This window comes from Bufo bufo, chromosome 3 (genome assembly GCF_905171765.1).
Source record: "Bufo bufo chromosome 3, aBufBuf1.1, whole genome shotgun sequence".
NCBI classification, from domain to species: Eukaryota; Metazoa; Chordata; class Amphibia; order Anura; family Bufonidae; genus Bufo; species Bufo bufo.
The window spans coordinates 378,833,998-378,854,496 of record NC_053391.1 but is presented as its reverse complement, the minus strand read 5'-3'; the positions used below and the strand labels follow the sequence as shown (position 1 = coordinate 378,854,496).

Sequence of the window (20,499 nt, the reverse complement as noted above, 5' to 3'; positions counted from 1 at the left end):
TTCCTTCCACCAGTTTGCGAGATTCACAAGTGTGCTTCTAACTACAGTACATGTACTGTATATACTTCTCTGTCCACATGGATCATGAGCAGATCCGTAGTCACAGAAGGCCTTACACTAGGCACTATGGGGGACATTTACTAAGATCGGCATTTTACACACTGGTCTGCCAGTTGTTGGCTCAAGCCTCTAACTATTTGTGGTGCATCTCGGGCAGTCTGTGAAATCTATGGCAAGTAGGTGCCAGAGTACATTTCAGGTATAATTTACACCAGTTTTCTGGTATAAGTTATAATAAATGTTCTATGCCGCGGGACTCACTTTTTTGGAAAGTGGTGAGCATGGAGCAAAACCACAAAAAAAAAGTTAAAAAAATTTGGAGCATCAAAAGTTTGTAAATTTTTTTATTTTATTTTTTACACCAGCCGCTTAGCGGTTGGGTAAATGTCCCACTATGTGTTATTACAGCATAGCGTGCACCCCTATGCTGTCAACCAACATAATGACAGTACAGATGCAGCTGCAGGTAACACAAGGACAATAATTTGCTAGCAATCAATTACGTTCATTTATCGGAGCAGCATGGTTACACTCCCGGACAAGAAGTGCTGACCATATGTACTCATTAAGCACTATAGGTTGCAAAGAGATGATGGGTGCAACGTGGATTGTGAGATTTGTATTGTATAAGCGTTCATGCACACGGCCGTAGCCGTTTTTTGCAGTCCACAAATCGCGGATGCGCAAAACACAGATACCGGCTGTGTACATTCCGCATTGTGCGGAACAGAACGTCTTGCCATCTACAGAACAGTCCTATCCATAGGACATGTTCTATTCTTTTGTGGATACCATGGAACGAACATAAGGATACGGACAGCACAGTGTGCTGTCTGCATCTTTTGCGGCCCCATTGAAGTGAATGAGTCTACATCCGACCTGCAAAAAATGCGGATCGGATGCGAAAAACAAAACAAAAAAAAAAAAAACATGGTGATGAGCCCTACCTGTAGAGATTCATATTATATCACTGCAGGGGAAGCAGACCAGTCGCCATTCTTTTATACCATGCATTGTTAATATAATTGGTGGAACTGGTGGCCATTTATTGCAGAGGCTTAACAGGAGTTGTGTCACAAAGACCACCTTTGTCCATTTGTCCCATATCCTATGAGCGAGAGCTGTTGTGGCCAAACCAGTGTGTCAATGCATTACACGGGCCGGAATTCCTTTTAATGGCTGCTGCAGTGGAAAAGTGTCTTTCTTCAATGATAGCCTACAGAAGCTGGACCCGTCATGATGATCACACCAGCTCATTTTTACAACATGATTATCTTTAATATCTTTAGTAAGAGCTCCATAAGTGCAGCAATGTCTACACTACTTTAATACAGTCTCCAAAACTGTTAGGCCTCTTTCACACGAGCTATACGGATTGTGTCAGGGTCTGTTCAGGGGGGAAAAAAAAAACACGGATGGTTTTGCACGCAAGTTCAATCCCTTTTGTCTGAGATTGCATTCAGCGTTTTAGTCTTTTCTGCATGGATTCAATCCGTTTTTGATGCATTTTTCACGCGCTTGAAGAAATACTGGAGTATAATCATACTCAACATCTCCTAGCAACCATCAGTGACAAATACATTGCATCCGGATGCCTTCCGTTTTTCACGCAAGCCCCGTTCACTTCTATGGGGCCAGAGCGGTGTGAAAAACTCACAATAAAGAAGATGCTGCGATTTTCCTGAACGCAAACATGCCGTGTGAAAAACGTACACAGACCCACTGACATGCAGGATTCAGTCCGGATCCTATGCGTTCACAACATGCATCACATCCGGACAGAAAACTCGCTTGTGTGAAAGAAGCCCTTCGGATTTGATCTTCTTATCACTTACATGAAAAAGGAAAAACTAGTTGCTATGTTGATTAATTCTAATTTTGGCCAAAAAAAGACAACCTACCTGCTTTATAGTTTCAATTTCCATCCATATAGTCCAACTATCAATAAGTAGTTCATGCCTGTACAAGTCTGTATAGGCAGCGCCAAATGAAAATTAAAGGCATATACCATCCCCAAAGCACTAGGAACAGGGCATAAGGCCGTTTAGAATCCCGCAATACTAAAAATTCTGTAACTCCCGTTCTCCTACATATAAAACACTAAACTCAATAGAAAAATGCATACCACTACACTGCACCCTAAACACATTACATTGACATAACATAGTATGCTACCCAATACAATAAAAAAACAGGCCAGAATAAAAGGGCCACATTAGCGGTACATCAATCTCAGGGGACCAGAAAGGAGTATACTATCATGGCAGATTAGAACGCTTTGAGAAGGTGGCATGCCACTCAAGTCTCGAGCAGTGTACTGCCATGACACCATTTAGGAATAGATTCTGTATCCACGCTTCCAGAATTGTAGACTTCTTTCATGCAGCATTAGCCTACAACTGCTGCTGCCAGCGCCAAACCCTGTGTGTTGCTGGGTTATGTAAGGACAGCCTTTTGGCTCTGAACACATATTACAGCAAGAGCTCGGATCCAGGACCGAGTGGCCATTCTGCATGACACAAAAAGATGCACAAACATCTAAAACTCACAAATAGCAAACCAACAGACACTGACAAAGAGAAAGCAGAGATCACTTGGAGGCTTGAAGTTTCAAGGAGGCCGTAATGTGTGGGTACAGAGAGTTCTCTGGTAGAAAGACACTTTCCAGCAAAGTTATGTAATTCAGAAACATCGGAAACTGCCACACAGACAAGGGAAGCAAATAAACTACAGATCACACAGGGTTAAAAATCAGAGAACACGTGCAAGAGTCATTAGAAGATCTCTGGCTACAGAATACAAACTGAAGTTGTATATAACATCAGAATATAATAAAGCAGGAAGAAGAGTCCATCATACTACAGCTCGATACGCAATCAAAAATAGGAGATGCAACAGGGGAACGTAACCACCACAGCACTAAGGGCTGTTTCACACGAGCGGATGCGGTGCGTGACATCCGCTTCGTGAAGGACAGCCAAGACCCGATGCAGACTGAAGAGGCACGGAGCATTAACATGACTGATAATGCTCCGTGCCTCTCTGTGATCTCTTCACTACGAAATCACAGTGACAACTTTATCTCCCTGTGATTTCGTAGTAAAGAGGTCACAGAGAGGCACGGAGTATTATCAATCATGTTACTGCTCCATGCTTCTGCTGTCCGCATCGGGTCTTGGCTGTCATTCACGGAGCGGATGTCACGCACGGCATCCGCTCGTGTGAAACAGCCCTAAGGGTAGTAAACTGGGATGCATAACCCTGACTGGCCTAGCAATACACAATACTGGTACCTCACCCTGGAGTACTGTGTAATACATTTATTATTCTAGTCCCCCTGACTGGTTCCTCCATAAATAAGGATATCTCAAGGGAATCACCAAGAGATGCGACAAGTGGTAAAGCTAAAAACAAACACATAAGGATGGCCAAGAGACACGAACCACAAATATAACATACGTCATGGTCTGCAATGGAGCCACTTAACACTAAATAAAGAAGTGAATGGTAAAATTAAGAAGAAATATAGTTCTCCTTGCAGTTTGTCAGCATTTTCTACATGATTCTGACAGTGACCTGACGCATAGGGGACACTTCACTCCAGTGGCCACGTGACCCGCTTCAAACTGGAGGTTGATGTGGGAGGACTGGCGATCTACATTGGCTGGGAAGCAGCCGGAACCCACAAGTGGGGATCGGGTAAATATGATTCTCTCCACAGGTCCAGCCACGCTGGGTGGTCTGCCAAAAAGGCTCTTTAAAGGGGTTTTCCCATCTCAGACAATGGGGACATATCGCTAGGATATGCCCCATTGTCTGATGGGTGCGGGTCCCAGAGAACGAGAACGGAGCCCTGAAAGGTGTGGAGGGCGCACTGAGCACGTGCAGCCATTCTCCATTCATTTCTATGAGGTCGTCGAAAAATAGCTGAGCGCTGGCTTGGCTATTTCCGCTGGGCCCATAGAAGTGAACGGGAGCAGTGGCTGCGCATGCGCGGTGAGTTCCAATTTACTTCTATGGGGAGAACGCTTGGTGGTGGCCGGACCCAGGGTCTTCCAGCCTCCGTTCTCGATATAGGTGCAGATCCCAGCGGTGGGACCCGCAGGTATCAGACAATGGGGACATATCTTAGCGATGGGAATACCCCTTTAATGATCTTTTTGTCCTACTGCAGACAGGGCACATCATGGAGGCTCCTGCTCCAGACACTTGTCTTACAACTTGTCAATAGACAGTGAGGAGGAGAAGGGAAAACACATGGATGACCTGGGACACAGAGGATTTTTTTTTTATACATTTCTCAGTTTAAAACCCCTTTAACATTTTCTTATTGTTAAAGGGGTTGTCTCACCTGCTCATTTCAGTCCTCGTTGCAAGGCTCCCGGGGCACTTCCTGAGCTGTAGTGGGGGCGGTGCCTCTGCTTTGAGTAATGCAGCAGGCAAGCGGTGCTTGGATAATATAACCCCACCCTTGCCTGTACGTGCACACTCTTGAGGCTGCTAGTGTATCAGAATCACTAGCAGTCTCAGTGGAGCAGACCCTGTACAGATCGCGACAATGATAAGAGGTTGCCGCAATCTGTTTCTTACATGAATGTGGAGATTGAGAGATGGCCGGGAACAGGAGCTAATGCACATGTGCGCGGCCCCATGCGCACGCGCTTGCTCCATTAATTCCCGGCCACCAGAAAGGCCGGCCTTTTTTCTTTCTGTGCGAAATTGCGGCCACCGCTGCTGCATTGCAGCGGTGTCCGTAACCCCTAGAGACGAGCAATCTACAAAGAGAGAGAAGATAGTGGGGACCAGAGGCATTACTGCTAATGAGACTACATTAGTAAGTTACTTTACTCAGTGGTATAAAGATAATATAACTTGATGAGGTGAGACAACCCCTTTAAGTGTTGCCTTAACTCTGACCCTAGCATCTGTTGTGATGGATTCTGACTATTTATGGGAGGAAAGCATCAGGGCGCTAGAATATGGCTTCAGTACTAGGTTGTCCATCTGAAGGCAGGAAATGTATTGCTAGGCCATTTAGGGTGCGTATAAAGGATATTGGTAGCATTCCCTTGCCTCCATTTAGTAGTCGTGTGGTGTTTAGGTTCCATCCATGAATAGCTCCTGCAAAATACAGAGGCTTTTTGTGTTTGTGCATCCTCCATCTTGAGAATGCAATATGAGAGAATATCATGCTGCTTCAATTGCATTCTTTTTGTGTTTAATCTAAATTAAATACGAAAGTAAAAAATAGATTTTGGACATGGCAGAATGACAACCCCGAACAGTAGCCAAGACAATGAAGTTGGGAAAACAAGAAGCTCCTGTTACAGCTAGAGGCCTTCTTACGGGACAGGGTTCTGCTAAACAAAGGATTACAAAGCCGAGCAAGAAACGTCGAGTCCGATTTTCTTAACATAATAGTTATACAAAAAGAGAACTAAATACCTTGTAAATAATCTGCCAAGTCTCCTCCATTGCAGTACTGTAGAAAATAAAAGCATAAAGATTGATCACAGGCAAGCCCATCTACAAGACTTGCATAATAAAACCCTGGCATGCTTGCGGAGAAAGGCTCACAATCTTGTAAATATGTTTTCAGGCTTCTCATAATAACCAAATGTTCAGAGGGGGTTTACAGTTCCCTTTTCTCCAGCCTTGCTAAACAAAGACTGAGCGAGCGTGAAGAAAAACAAAGCACTTGTCCTTTACCCACATGAGCGCCTGTTCAGCTGCATTTGGGAACAATGATGCACTAGACAAAGATTTCAGAATCCTCTGTCTCTCTTTAAAGGGGTTGTCCAGCTTTTATTAAGTGATTATTCTCAGTATAGGCCACCACTAAGAGATCGGTGAGGGTCCATCGGCCTGCACCCCCACCGATCAGATGTATGGGCGTAGAGGCGGCGCCAGAAGTCATCTGTGTAGTGGAGGGAGCTTGTTAGTACAGCACTGCCCCCACTGAAGTCAATGCAGTGATGAGCTCTGCCTACTACATAATTGACAGAGCTGTGTCGTTCCCATGACCTGAACATCTGATCTACCGGGGGTGCGGGATGTTGGACCTCCACTGATCAACTAACGATGGCCTGAGGATAGGCCATCATTTCGTAAAAGATGGACAACCCCTTTAAGACACCCTACAAGCAGGGGCAGACACAGATAATACATTTCCCGTGTCCTGTGCAAGAACGGTATATGGGCCCCATAGACTTTAATAGCTCATCATAAAGCACCACCTTATATCTGTCCGACAATCAACCAGTAACTGTGAGCTATGAAAGACATTAGCTCAAATCTCAATTTTATAGACAAAAAGAAGCTATTTTAGGGTCCATTCACACATCTGCAGGTCCGCAAATTGTGGATCCGTAAAACACAGACACCGGCCATGTGTGTTCCGCATTTTGCGGACCGCACATGGCCGGCACTATGATAGAAATGCCTATTCTTATCCATGGCTGTGGACAAGAATAGGACATGCTCTACCTTTTTTGCGGGGCCGCGGAACGGAACTATGGATGCGGACAGCACACGGTTTGCTGTCTGCATCTTTTGCAGCCGCATTGAAATGAATGGGTCTGCACCTGTTCCGCAAAATTGCCGAACGGATGCGGACTCATTCATACAGATGTGTAAGTGGACCCTTAAGGGGACAGCGTGCCGTCCTACTGGGCCCCTGTGCTCCTCTGCAGGTTGCACATCTAATATGTCCTCCCCTGCCTACAACCACAGTTATAACTGAAGAGGTTGTCTATCCACAGGCTAGGGGAAATGTTTCTGAATGCTGGGGGCTGACCGCTGGGATCCCCACAAATCATGAGAACGGAGGACCCAAAGCATCCATGCTGCCACTCCATTCAAAGTCTATGGGACTGATGGAGATGGCAGAGTAGAGCGGAGAGGTGTTGATTATGGGACTTTAATACAGATTCAGCCACAAAATGGGAATAACTAGAGGGATTATTGCGGCTCAGTTGCAGGGGAGGTAGTACTTTATGCATACACCTACATTATTAATAAAGACCGATCTGATGACAGACCCTCTTTTACGGCAGTAAAGCGGTTAGGATCACGTTAGGAAATGTATAATTAGCAATTCCCAAATTTAAGGCTATTATCACAAATAAGAAATTCTAAATTCCCCATCACTGTCAGCAGAGTACAGGCATTCTGCAAATGCAGTGCTGACACAGGCCATCACGCTTTAACAGGCAATGCAACCGCGTCAGCACCGCACTGCATCTATACGGTTAATCCACCCAGAAAGTCCTGTGCGTGAGAAGCAAAAAGAAATCATTATCGTCTACCATTCATGTGGAAATAATTACATTTTATCCTTGTGGCAAAATACTGTATATTGGCATGTATGGGATCGTTAGATAAAGGATGCCATGCTGAATAAACACCTATAAAGTGATAGGCACATATATCATATGGAGCGACAGGAAACCGTATATGTGTGATATTAGCAATCTTCCCTTTTGGTTGGGATCTGCAATAACACTCTATACCAGATAATAACGGAGCAAATAAAGCTACAAAATGCTAGACTTCTTATATACCATACATGCAAACGGACATACAGTAAAAATATTTTACCTCCATGACCAAGAAAACAGAGTTGGGCAATTCCTGTAAAGACAAAGAAATAAGAATACATAAGCAAAAAGGTGAGTTGACCATAAGTCTTATGACAATTCAGTTCTAGCAGAACATATCATATTCAAAGACACTTTGCCACAACACAGATTTCAGTACCACCATATACATACCCGGTCAGGTTGGTCAAATGGGCATTTAATGCTATGACAGGAGCAGAAACACAGTTAGGGCTCATTCAAACGGCCGTATGTTTTTTTGCGGTCTGTAAAAACGCGGATCCGTTTTTACAGTCTGTCTGCCTGCAAAAAATGGAATGCATTCCGTTTTTTGCGGATCCATAGACTTGAATGGGGCCATGGAGCCGAATTTGACTGACAAACATAGGACATGCTCTATCTTTTTTGAGGTGCAGCAGAATGGAACAACAGATGCGGACAGCACACCGTGTTGTCCACATTCTTTGTGGTCCCATTGAAATGAATGAGTCCACACCCGTTCCGGAAAAATGTGGAACGGGTGCGGAACACAACATACGGCCGTCTGAATGAGCCCTTAAAATGTAACCCATCTATTCCCAATCTGAGGGTGCTCTCCCGGTTGCCACAGAGATGATGTCCGTGGATCCCAAAAGGCTTCAGTCAGATACATACAATGTACGGCATGGTGTGAATAAAGAGAGAAATCTACAGCGGCTAGAAGGTTGACACAGAATTCAGACTGTTGCACGGCAAGGAGTAGGATGCGAGCCATGTGCTTCTACATAACTTTGCTGTATCCTCCGATGTGCAGGAGAAATCAAAACTGGCGAGAAAAAGCCGCTCTTTAAAAATACGCTAATGCATACTGCAAATAAATAAATAAAATAAATGGTGCACAAACATATACTGGTCCCGAGAGAGGCCAAAACAACGCTTTTGGGCCTTTGTCTGAAGCCAGTCATGTAAACACATTTGGCCTATACAAACATGATGTGACATAGCCTAATTTTCCGGTTCAGTGGGGTTGGCGGTCCAACACCTGGCACCACCAATCTCACAACATACCAAGCACAGCGTCCTACATTGTATGGTGGTTGTGCTTGATATTACAGCCCAAGCCTATTGCCTTGAATGGGACCGAGTTGCACATAGGCCACGTGATCAATGAACGGGACGTATCTTGCCTAGGAGGAGCCTACAGCACTGTTCATTAAACGGTTGATCGACGAGCGTTCCGGGGAGTCAAACCCCCAGCAATCTGATATCGATGACCCATCTGGATAATAGGTCATCAATACTCTACACCTGGAAAACCCCTTTAATGCATCTCAGGTGGGCAAGGTGTGGTAGTACTATGCATAGTTTGATTTCAACTTTTAATGAGTAGGACTGCATTGAAATGTACAAGGGTTGCCAAAGGATCCCCTCTCCCGTAAAACGCAGCAGCCACGTGCTCGCCTGATTGTTTATCTGCAGGCTCTTTAGCACGAGTTCTATTTGAATTGCATGTTAAGCCATTTGAAGCAGTGTGTTTGGAGAACGTCAGCCTATGTTCCCATGGTATGTGCGAGGAACGCAGTGTTATCTTGGGCACAGTTTCCTACTGTTCTCGCTTTCCAGGAAAGAGCTTTTCTAGGAAAGTCAATTCTATGGACATAAATAAATCAGAACATGTCTGGCCTCTGAGGGCAGTTGCTCACAAGCCTGGCAGCTCATGTTACAGTCTTTAAAGTTCCCTACGTCCACACAGCTGGATGTGGGTGACCCCATTATTCACGAGACATGTGACTCTACGGTCCTAGTAATAATTGGCTACGGTGGCTGTATAATACCAGAGGCACTCTTCACAATGCTGAGAAGAGAATATTCCCTATGCACGCACATGCTTCATGAGAAGAGAGGCCTGTCCCAAGTAAATGAACTCAAAAGGAACATTCATTTTAACAATTCAGTACAGCATGAGGAGACAGGAATATAGATGGTTGACTACCAAACAAGTTGTCAGATCTTATCGGTGCTCGCAGAGAGTAATGCTATAATCATACAGGTAAATGGAAGCAAGGGATATGCATGAGAGAGCAGAACACAAGTCGGAATATTCCTGAAAGGCAATGCAAGGGGAAGAGGGGAGCCTGTGTAATTCATGCCCTTGCAAAAGTGATGCCGGTTGTAATGGGTACACATCATGTGATAAGGCCGTATCGGTGGAGCAGAAGCTCAATAAACGGAGGCAAGGGACTATCCAAAAACTGCAGCACAAGCAGTGCAATATTGCATATAGTGCTGTAGTGACTAGTGTCACGGCTGTAGGAAGAGTTTATGATGAAAATTTGGATGCCGTACCTCCCCCCAGCCCCCCACAGTACTAAAAAAAAAAAAACAATGGACCAGGCTTAGGGGATGCCAACTGTGTGCCAATGGAGTACTCTTTAAAAAGCTTCCCCTGGTGTGTTCCCATTTAAAGCATTTATGATCATAAAAGCCTCATAGGTATGTCCCACCTCTGGGACCAGAGCCTGTAGCAGTGATGGTGAACCTTTTACAGACTGAGTGCCCAAACTGCAACCCAAAACCCACTTAAAGTGCCAACACGACAATTTAACCTGAATACCAGTATAGTATATCTTCCATGTACTTTATCATTTAGCTATAATAGCCTGCCTACATTCAGTGCGTTGCCTGTACTGTTCATAGTGCGCCCTGCGCTGATGAATGGCAGGAAAAGTCTAAGGCATATTGGTACACCATAGACTTTTTCCAGGGTGTGGGTGCCCACAGATAAGGCTCCGAGTGCCGCCTCTGGCACCCGAGCCATAGGTTGACCACCACTGGACTATAGTAAGGAGACCCCCATTTGCCGATTCATGGTCACCACATTCTCCACAGAGTTTAAAGGAGAGAAGGGGTGAAAAATAAGCACCATTCCCATAACTGTAAAAACTCTCTGCAGGGGCGGACTGGCCATAGACTTTACAGGCAAATCTCCCGAATGGCCGATGCCCAGTGGGCCCTCCAAGCCCCCATCTCTGCCACTGGCTGGGTATGGGTACATAATAAGCTATCAGTGGTAATTACTCCTGTACCTGGCCAGCGACATGCCCTCCTGAATTCACCCTGCTCCATATCTTAATCAGAGACAACTAGAAGAGGAGAAGAAGAGAAAATGGCCGCTATTGATGGCCATCGCAGAGGGACTCTCTGCTGGAACAGCCTGTCGGAGATATGAACCAAGCCTGAGAAACACACAAGGAAATAACCTCAGTTTATAAAAGAAATCATATTTATGGAGTCTTCTCTCAAGAAAAGCATACGTTTCCATTGGGAGGTATGCATATCAAAAATGTTCTTACTGAAGTTCAGTCGAGATACTCTATATGCTGTAAATACACTCCACTTCTTTTTTTAGACTGTGCCAAACGCCCATGTGTGACTGTTACTACTCGCTCCCATGTAGACACGATTGGGCATCATGCCCAGTTTCAGAAGTAAACAGCAGAATGATGATGGCTTTCTTACATGCTGTACTAGTGTATACTGATAATTTTCCTAACAGCCTGCACAGATATCAGTGATTCCCATCACATAGGATAAACTGCTTGCACTGGGCTTCAGAATTTTTTGGGAAAACAAAATAAAATTTACAGCTCAGATTTTTCCATGGCGGTCTGTAAAACCAAAATAACTGCCTCCTCCTTTCTTCAGGGTTTGTGAACATTAGATTTAATATGAGGCCCACTGCAGAATTAAGGAGCAAGGAGAAAGTCCGTTAATTGATTTAGGTGCGTTTCAAGCTTGTCACATGATTTTGTGCCCGCACCCCCATGACAACACAACCTTGTAGTCTGGTAGCTCAGTGTTATCCAAAGGGACACTAAACCAATCAGATGCCGTCTTTCACTTTCTTACCAATACTTGAAGAACAGATTCTGACTGAGTGCTTTGAGCAGCTCCATTACACTGAAGAGATGAAGCACAGGATGGTTTGTCATGGGGGTGCGGGCAGCTCTTAACTTCAGCTTTTCATAGATCCAAATATGATATTTATATATTTTTTTTCACATCTGTAAAACAAGCCGAAGTGGTTTTTAATACACATCCACTGTTAGAGATCTCTCGAGTTAGGCACCACCCTGAGTTATCCTTGCGGCATTCATTCAATTAGTATGTCTCATGCTATCAAGGCAATAAACAAAACTGTTAGCTAATTAGCCATAATGTAGCAACCTACTGTTTTGTAGAGCGATGAAAAATTACAAGTCGTTAGGAGAACGCAAGAAAACACTATGGGAATTAACAAAATTCCATCATGTGGCAGGATTTGCTTCTGCAGTACAAAAAAGTTATTGCACCATCACAGTTAGGGAGAGTTCACATCACCATTATTTTTCCGTCGGAAGAAAAGAAAAATAAAGAAAAAAAATGGATCCAGTAAAAAAAGAAAAAAAAAGAAAAAAAAAATCCCATGCATCAGTGCTTTTTTTTCCAGTCTTTAAAAATAAAACGGATCTCAGACGGAATTGGCTCAAATAGATGCCAAATATGCAACAGGTTCTGATTTCATTCCTCCAAAAAACAAATGGGTAAATTGACAGCTGGGTGTTACTATTCCCCAGTGTCAAAGAGGTGTGTCCCTTCACTGTCTGATGCGGTCAGCACAGGGTAAGGCCTTAATCACTTGGTCACCGATTTCCATCAGCGATTGTGAGCAAAAACTCCCTATGAACTGTTAATCTGCCCTATGTCCTGCAATCCGTATGGAGAACTGGGACAGTGTATGTTAGGCCCTGTTCAAATCATGTAAATGGCTTCCATTTAACATACACACTGGGATAGTGGTGGCGAACATATGGTATGTGTGTCAAAAGGGGCACTCAAAGGCCTCTCTGTGGTCACGTGGCTCTGTGTGGGCTGGGCGTAGGGTAGCCACCTGTGCACTATTACTAATGAGCGCTTCCATTGTGGAGCGCTCATTAGTACAGCCTTTCCGCTTGTGTTAAAATATATATTCATCTCATCCATTTGATTGCGCCGCGGGGAACACTCGCTGCTCACTGGGTGCGCAGGACAGGACCTGCGCTCCAGCGTGATGACATTTCGCAGCATTGACTGGAAGCAGCAGGACCTGGGAAATGCCATCACGCTAGAACGCAGGTCATTTACTGCGCATCCAGTGAGCAGTGAGTGTTCATGGCGGCGCAATTAAATGGATAAGGTGAGTTTTATTTTATTTTAATGCTGGGAGCCCCTAATGGAGGGAAAAAAAAAATACTGGGGGGGGGGCACTAATGGGGGCATTCATTTTACTGGGGGGCATTATTCATACTAGGGGCCACTACTGGGACATTATTAATACTGGGGGCCACTAATGGGACATTATTAATACTAGGAGGCGCCAACGTGGGGCATTCATTTTACCGGGGACTGTGTTAAACCATGCTCCCATAACTTAACTTGGCCGGTATTTTTCAGTATTCAGGTTAAATTGCTCTGTTGGCACTATGCAATAAATAATGAGATTTTGGGTTGCAGTTTGGGCACTCTGTCACTAAAGGGTTCACCATCACTACACTAGGAGATCCTATAGGCATACAATGGTACACCACCTGAACTAGAAGATCCTCATTCCCCTCTTTGTGGGGTAAGGGTGGTGAGAACAGCTATTGGTGCTGAAAAGTGGCGCTTAATATGGTTAATGTTTTTTTTTTTTTTAGCTCCCCCACCTCATCTCTACCCAGAGGGATTACTACTCATTTAAAGGACACTGTATATTTAGATACAGTCTGCGGGAGTGTGGAGTGAATGAGTTCACACTGTAATTAATCTCTGCTGTCACACAGTACCTCAGTTTATTTTACTTATGGAGAGGAAAAACCAGCGCAAGCGCTTCTTACTGTCCTGTATCATGTGGCCTTGCACAAACAAGTCTACCAATTTATTCCAATTTTGCAGTGATCAGATTCTGGCAGAAATAGCTTTACTCTATTAAAAAAAAAAAAATCTATATTCATCTAAGTATTGTCTGATACTGGCATATAACATGTATACACAGTTGTTGGTACAGAGCTACAGGTGTCTTTTTGGAGGTGTTTTTTTGCTCCAAAAGATCTCGAACAAAATAAATGTGGCACTTAAAATAAAAGTGTGAAACCACTACTAAAAAAAGCACTTCCAGAAAAAAAAAGTCAGTTTCTCTAATCACTCCTATGAGACGGACATTGAGGATCTCTAGCAGTCAATAGAGAAAGTGACTACCTGTCCACACAGCAGCGAGTCTCAGAGGTCACATGATGTAACTGCTAAAAGTAATGGAGGCTGAAAATACATCACTAAGGGGAGTAAACAAAGCTTACTTGAAAGCAAACATCAGGATAAACCGCTTGCCAAGTAAGGTCTGTGGTGTTCCAGATCTGCAGCACCTCTTCATTATGAAAGCAAGCATTGTTTATACCAAGGGACGTGTCCATGGGAAGAAAGAAATTGTAAATCCTATTGATCCCAAATGGGTTATCAAGTTTTAGGACGACATTTTTATCTGCCCAGACTACACCAAACACTGCATATTTTTTACCCCTTATACCGGTTTTTCACGTCTACGCTTTCCTTACCCTTTTCTCAGCATCACTGCATTCTGGCAGAATGCTTACTTGCAGAACTTGAGGTTTCCATCAGCTTTCTGCATTTTTATTTTTAACCAAACCCAGCATGCTTTGCACTGTAACGTTTCACAGGGCATGCTCCTCCTAGCTACTAGGGAGAGGAGATGGACAGGGGTTGTGATAACTGCAGAGAGAATACTGGAGAAGGCCCTTTAAAAAACATTACAGGGTTCATAAACCCAGCAAGAAGCTGATGAAAACAGGAGGTTCTGCATCCACATGGCCGCCACTGCATCTCCCCATCGTGCGGATACAACCATCCGACGAGGGGGGGCAGCCACTAGCAGGCCGTGATAGGACCCATCCTCCCTAGCATCTATTCGAGGGGCCCGGGCAATGGAGGGGTCATTATAGGTGTTGGATAACCCCTTTAAGTTAGCTCGGTACCCACAGCCGGAAGCACTGCCTTGTATCCTGGCACAGGTTAATTCAGCAGAATCTTAAGGCAGAGCTGTCGGTCATACTGCAGAGGCCCTACCCATTTTAAGGTTTCATCACAAACTCCCTAGTGGCCACTGCAGAGTATTACATTACTTTACATGAACTGTTTTCATTATTATATTGTGACAGAAAACACTTTGCCCATTTTCCTGTCTGACCGAGTTCTAATTTTGTCTAAAAGTCATTGGCAATGGAGATCTGTTCCGTTAATGGTAGCCTGTAAAAATATTGGCAGTGCTTACTGTTGTAATAATGTCAAGGCCACGTGCAATATACTGGCAAGCAATAGGTGCTCTCCAAGCCAAGTCACAAAGGGTACGGCAAGTCTCCAGCCTTGTGTTCTAGCTTCAACTGGATGGTGGCTTTCTAAACACTCACTTGGCCTTATGATTTTGCAACAAGTCGCCTAACCCCAAAACACTTACCTCTACACAGCCATAAAATAACACCACTAGTAATGGAGATATAAAACATAATGGAAATAAACAGTCAAAAAAGGAACTTATCAAGGAGGGGAATAGTCTGCAATGGCCCACTTCATACCAAACTTGTCCAATATCACAAGTTTGTCGAACTCTTTTGTGTCAATTATGGCCAAGAAAAGAAGTTGAAGGAGAAAGCAGGTCAAGGATTTGTGCTGCTCTCTGTCAGTCTATTGGAGTTATGTGAAAACTTCTCCAGATAGGTCATCAACATCAGATCGATGGAGGTCCAACACCAAGCACCTTGACTGATTAGTTCTTTAAGGCAGCAGTCGCACCGGAAACAGTGAATGGAGCTGGAAGCAGGAGACACTATTCACTGTGTAGTGGCCGTGCTGAGGTACTGCAGCTTAGCTCCCATTAATGTGAACTGGAGCAGAGCCTCAGTACGCCAGCACCAGAAACTACATAGTGGATGGGGCCTTCCATCCACTGGATAGTTTCAGGCACAAATGGCTGCCCGAAATAGCTAATATATGGGGATGTCAGACCACCACCACTCTGATATTGATGACCTGTCCAGAGGATAGTACATTAAAGTCTAAGTAGCAGAATACGTTTTCATATACAGTTACTGAATACCACCAAACTGTATAAAAGTCACGGTAGAAGTCAAGGGGGTAGCCCTTCCCTCACTCCAGGCTGTAACTCCCCTGCCCTAACCCCGCCTCTAAGCAGTGTAATTGACACCCGACTCAGTCGCCGGGACCGAGCTTGTACAGGCGGCGCATGCGCCGTCTGACTCAAGCGAGATCCTGTAACTGAATCGCGCGTGAGGAAGAGAAGACAGGCAGGCATCGGGGACAGCGCATGCGCGATTCAGTTACAGGATCGTGCTTGAGTCCGACGGCGCATGCGCCGCCTGTACAAGCGCGGTCCCGGCGACTGAGCCGGGTGTCAATTAGACTGCATGGAGGCGGGGTTAGGGCAGGGGAGTTACAGCCTGGAGTGAGGGAAGGGCTACCCCCTTGATTTCTAACGTGACTTGTGGAGCTGGAGAAGAGTACTTTATAAAGCGATTTGTCCATGCATATACATGGCAGAAAAGCGGGACAAGACCGTGTGCTAACACAATGAGGATGATCTATAACAGGGGTGTCAAACTCAAATTCATCGGGGGCCGCATCAGCAGTTTGGTCACCCTCAAAGGGCCGGAAAACTTACAGTTACTTGGCTTGGCCCTTGGGGATCTCGGACGCCACTTCCAAACTTTGGCTGGGGGCTCGGTGGAGCTGATGAGGTGTTTTATCCTAATGAGAAAGATTTCATAATAAGTATTTGGAGATAATAGCAGCCCCCAGTAATAACAGCCCCTCTGTGCCAGTAATAGCAGCCCCCTTTGCCAGTAATAACAGCCCCCCTTTGCCAGTAATAACAGCCTCCCCTTTGCCAGTAATAACAGCCCCCAGTAATAACAGCCCCCAGTAATAACAACCCCTCTGTGCCAGTAATAACAGCCCCCAGTAATAACAGCCCCCAGTAATAACAGCCCACACCAGTAATAACAGCCCCCCCTTTGCCAGTAATAGCAGCCCCCAGTAATAGCAGCCCCCAGTAATAACAGCCCCTCTGTGCCAGTAATAACAGCCCCCAGTAATAACAGCCCCTCTGTGCCAGTAATAACAGCCCCCCTTTGCCAGTAATAACAGCCCCCCCCTTTGCCAGTAATAACAGCCCCTCTGTGCCAGTAATAACAGCCCCCAGTAATAAGAGCCCCTCTGTGTCAGTAATAACAGTCCCTTTGTGCCAGTAATAACAGCCCCCGCCAGTAATAACAGCCCCCTTTGCCAGTAATAGCCCCCCCTTTGCCAGTAATAACAAACAGCCCCCCCTTTGCCAGTAATAACAAACAGCCCCCCCTTTGCCAGTAATAACAGCCCCCGCCAGTAATAACAGCCCCCTCTTTGCCAGTAATAACAGCCCCCAGTAATAACAGCCCCCCCTTTGCCAGTAATAACAGCCCCCGCCAGTAAAAGTATTGTACATAATAAAAATAATTTAAAAAAAAAACCACATACTTACCTCCATGTCAGTGATGCGATGCAGGCCTCTTCTGGCCTGTGTCCCACGCTGTATGGCTCAGGCAGCGCGATGACGTCATCGCACCGCCTGCGCCGGCCTCTGATAGGCTGCCGGCCTAGTGCCTACAGCCTATCAGAGGAAGGGAAAGGGACACGCCTCTCCCTCCCCTACCGCAGCACAGGCATCTGCATCGCTGTCCTGAGGACGGCGATACAGATGACTGGAGATGAGCGCTTCCACAATGGAAGCGCTCATCTCCCTGTGCCCAGTCGCCGCCAGCTCGCTCGCCTGCCGCATATCGGCGGCGGCTGCGCGGGCCACATGACGAGGTCTGGCGGGCCGGATTCGGCCCGCGGGCCTTGTGTTTGACACCCGTGATCTATAAGGTACTTTTGATAGTTTATTAAGTGAAATCCAGGTGAAAGGTTCGCTTTAATGTCTAAACCGCTGGCAACAAAAGTGAGTACACCCCTAAGTAAAAATGGCCAAATTGTGCTCAATTAACCATTTTCCCTCCCCTGTGTCATGTGACTCGTTAGTGTTACAAGGTCTCAGGTGTGAATGGGGAGCAGGTGTGTTATACTTCGTGTTATCGCTCTCACACTCTCTCATACTGGTCACTGGAAGTTCAACATGGCATCTCATGGCAAAGAACTTTGTGAGGATCTGAAAAAAAGAATTTTTGCGCTACATAAAGACGACCTAGACTATAAGAAGATTGCCAACACCCTGAAACTAAGCTGTAGCACAGTGGCCAAGACCATACAGCGGTTTAACAAGACAGGTTCCACTCAGAAAAGGCCTCGCCATGGTCGACCAAAGAAGTTGAGTGCACATGCTCAGCGTCATATCCAGAGGTTGTCTGTTCAAAATAGAGGTATAAGTGCCGCCAGCATTGCTGGAGAGGTTAAAGGGGTGGGGGGTCAGCCTGTCAGTGCTCAGACCATATGCCGCACACTGCATTAACCCCTTAAGGACCGGGCTAATTTTCACCTTAAGGACCAGGCCATTTTTTGCAAATCTGACCAGTGTCACTTTATGTGTGAATAACTTTAAAACGCTTGTACTTATCCAGGCCATTCTGAGATTGTTTTTTTCATCACATATTGTACTTCATGACACTGGTAAATTGGAGTCAAAAAAAGAAATTTTTATTTGTAAAAAAAAAAAATACCAAATTTACCAAAAATTTTTAAAAATTTGCACATTTCCAAGTTTCATTTTCTCTACTTCTATAATACATAGTAGTACCTCCAAAAATAGTTATTAATTTACTTTTTTTTATTTTTTTTATTCTTTATTTATACATTTCAAGAATATGACAAAAGTTGTAATATGTTGATTCACATAAAACAGAATGATAAAGCCGGAACCAGGCCGACCAACAGACATGGGTAAAATGCTAAAATCCAGACGGTAAGGTCTAAGCATATGTATTACATGAAATCCATAATAATGAATGAGTATCACGATATATGTAGTATATAAAAAACAAAACCAAGAAAACACAGCACAATGCAGCCTCATCATAAGAATAATAAGACTAAAGACAGCTGGGGGGGGGGGGGGGGGGGGACAGGACAAAACCACAAAAGGCAGGATAGGTTACAAAGGTACAAGTAAGCAAAAGAGATAAATTAAATGGACGAAGATGCTAGAGATGACACTATCAGGCCAGCAGTGATTGGTACTCCGACGAATCTTGAAAGACAAACCAAGGGGTCCAAGTAGTAACAAAGGCTCTGTGATTACTCTTTAAGGACGCTGTAAGTTCCTCCATTCTCCGAATCTCCTCCACTTTTTGAATCCACAACCCAGTGGATGGTGGAGAAAGGGATTTCCACTTCACTGGGATGCAAGACCTAGCCGCAATGACCAAGTGACGCAGACAGGATCGACGGAATAAGCTCCATGGTAAATCCGAGAGAAATAATAGAAAAATCCTGGCGTGTTTGGTATGGGAAAAGAGAAGATAGATGCTAGGGCCTTATGAATCGAGTCCCAAAAAAGCTTGACTTTGTCACATTGCCAGGAAATATGGAGAAGCAAGCCCTGATAGTTATTAATTTACATTCCCCATATGTCTACTTCATGTTTGGATCATTTTGGGAATGGCATTTTATTTTTTGGGGATGTTACAAGGCTTAGAAGTTTAGAAGCAAGTCACTTTGTGAGGCTTACACAATAGAAACCATCCAAAAATGACCCTATTCTAGAAACTACACCCCTCAAGGTATTCAAAACTAATTTTACAAACTTTGTTAACCCTTTAGGTGTTCTACAAGAGTTAATGGCAAATAAGGATAAAATTTCAGAATTTCATTTTAATTCATTTTTTCTAGTAACAAAGCAAGGGTTAACAGCCAAACAAAACTTAATATTTATTGCCCTGATTCTGTAGTTTGCAGAAACACCCCATATGTGGTCGTAAACTGCTGTATGGCCACACAGCAGGGCACAGAAGGAAGGGAACGCCATATGGTTTTTGGAAGGCAGACTTTGCTTGACTGGTTTATTTACACCATGTCCCATTTGAAGCCCCCCTGATGCACCCCTACAGTAAAAAACTCCAAAAAAAGTGACCCCATTTTGCGGGATGAGATGTCGGTTTGATTGGCACCATCTTGGGGTGCATATGACATTTTGGTCGCTTGCCATTACACTTTTTGTGATGTAAAGTGACAAAAATGGCTTTTGACACCGTATTTATATATATATTTTTTGCTGTGTTCACCTGAGGGGTTAGGTCACGTGTTATTTTTATAGAGCAGGTTTTTACAGACACGGCGATACCTAATATGTATGTTTTTTATTTATTTAAGTTTAACACAATATCATCATTTTTGAGGGAACCATGAATGCCAACATGTACTGTAACATACTGAAGCAGAGCATGATTCCCTCCATTCGGAAACTGGGCCACTGGTCAGTATTCCAACACGATAACAACCCCAAACACACCTCCAAGACGATCACTGCCTTGGTAAAGAAACTGAGCGTAAAGGTGCTGGACTGGCCAAGCATATATCCAGGCCTAAATAAACCCTAATGAGCATCTGTGGGGCATCCTCAGACAGAAAGTGGAGGAGCGCAAGGTCTCTAACATCCACCAGCTCTGTGATGTCGTCGTGGAAGAGGATTCCTTTGGCAACCTGTGAAGCTCTAGTGAACTCCATGCCCAAAAGAGTTAAGGCAGTGCTGGAAAATGATGGTGGCCACACAAAATATTAACACTTTGGACACAATTTGGCCATTTTC

At 44.6% G+C, this 20,499-nt stretch overlaps 1 protein-coding gene and 1 long non-coding RNA gene across 2 annotated transcripts in view; one reads left to right on the top strand and one right to left on the bottom strand.

Moving 5' to 3' along the window:
- The window catches only part of ULK2 (unc-51 like autophagy activating kinase 2), a 107,104-nt gene that overhangs the window by 51,894 nt on the left and 34,711 nt on the right, over positions 1 to 20,499 (bottom strand). Inside the window, exons 4-5 of the mRNA XM_040424694.1 lie at positions 7,660 to 7,692; positions 5,506 to 5,542 (exon numbers count right to left, since the gene is read on the bottom strand). Coding sequence (XP_040280628.1) covers positions 5,506 to 5,542; positions 7,660 to 7,692 — 70 coding nt within the window. The remainder of the gene's footprint in view (positions 1 to 5,505; positions 5,543 to 7,659; positions 7,693 to 20,499) is intronic.
- Positions 40 to 20,220, top strand: LOC120995464. Its single transcript, XR_005777598.1, has 3 exons — positions 40 to 52; positions 4,896 to 4,898; positions 20,090 to 20,220. It is a non-coding gene; the product is annotated as an uncharacterized LOC120995464 (long non-coding RNA).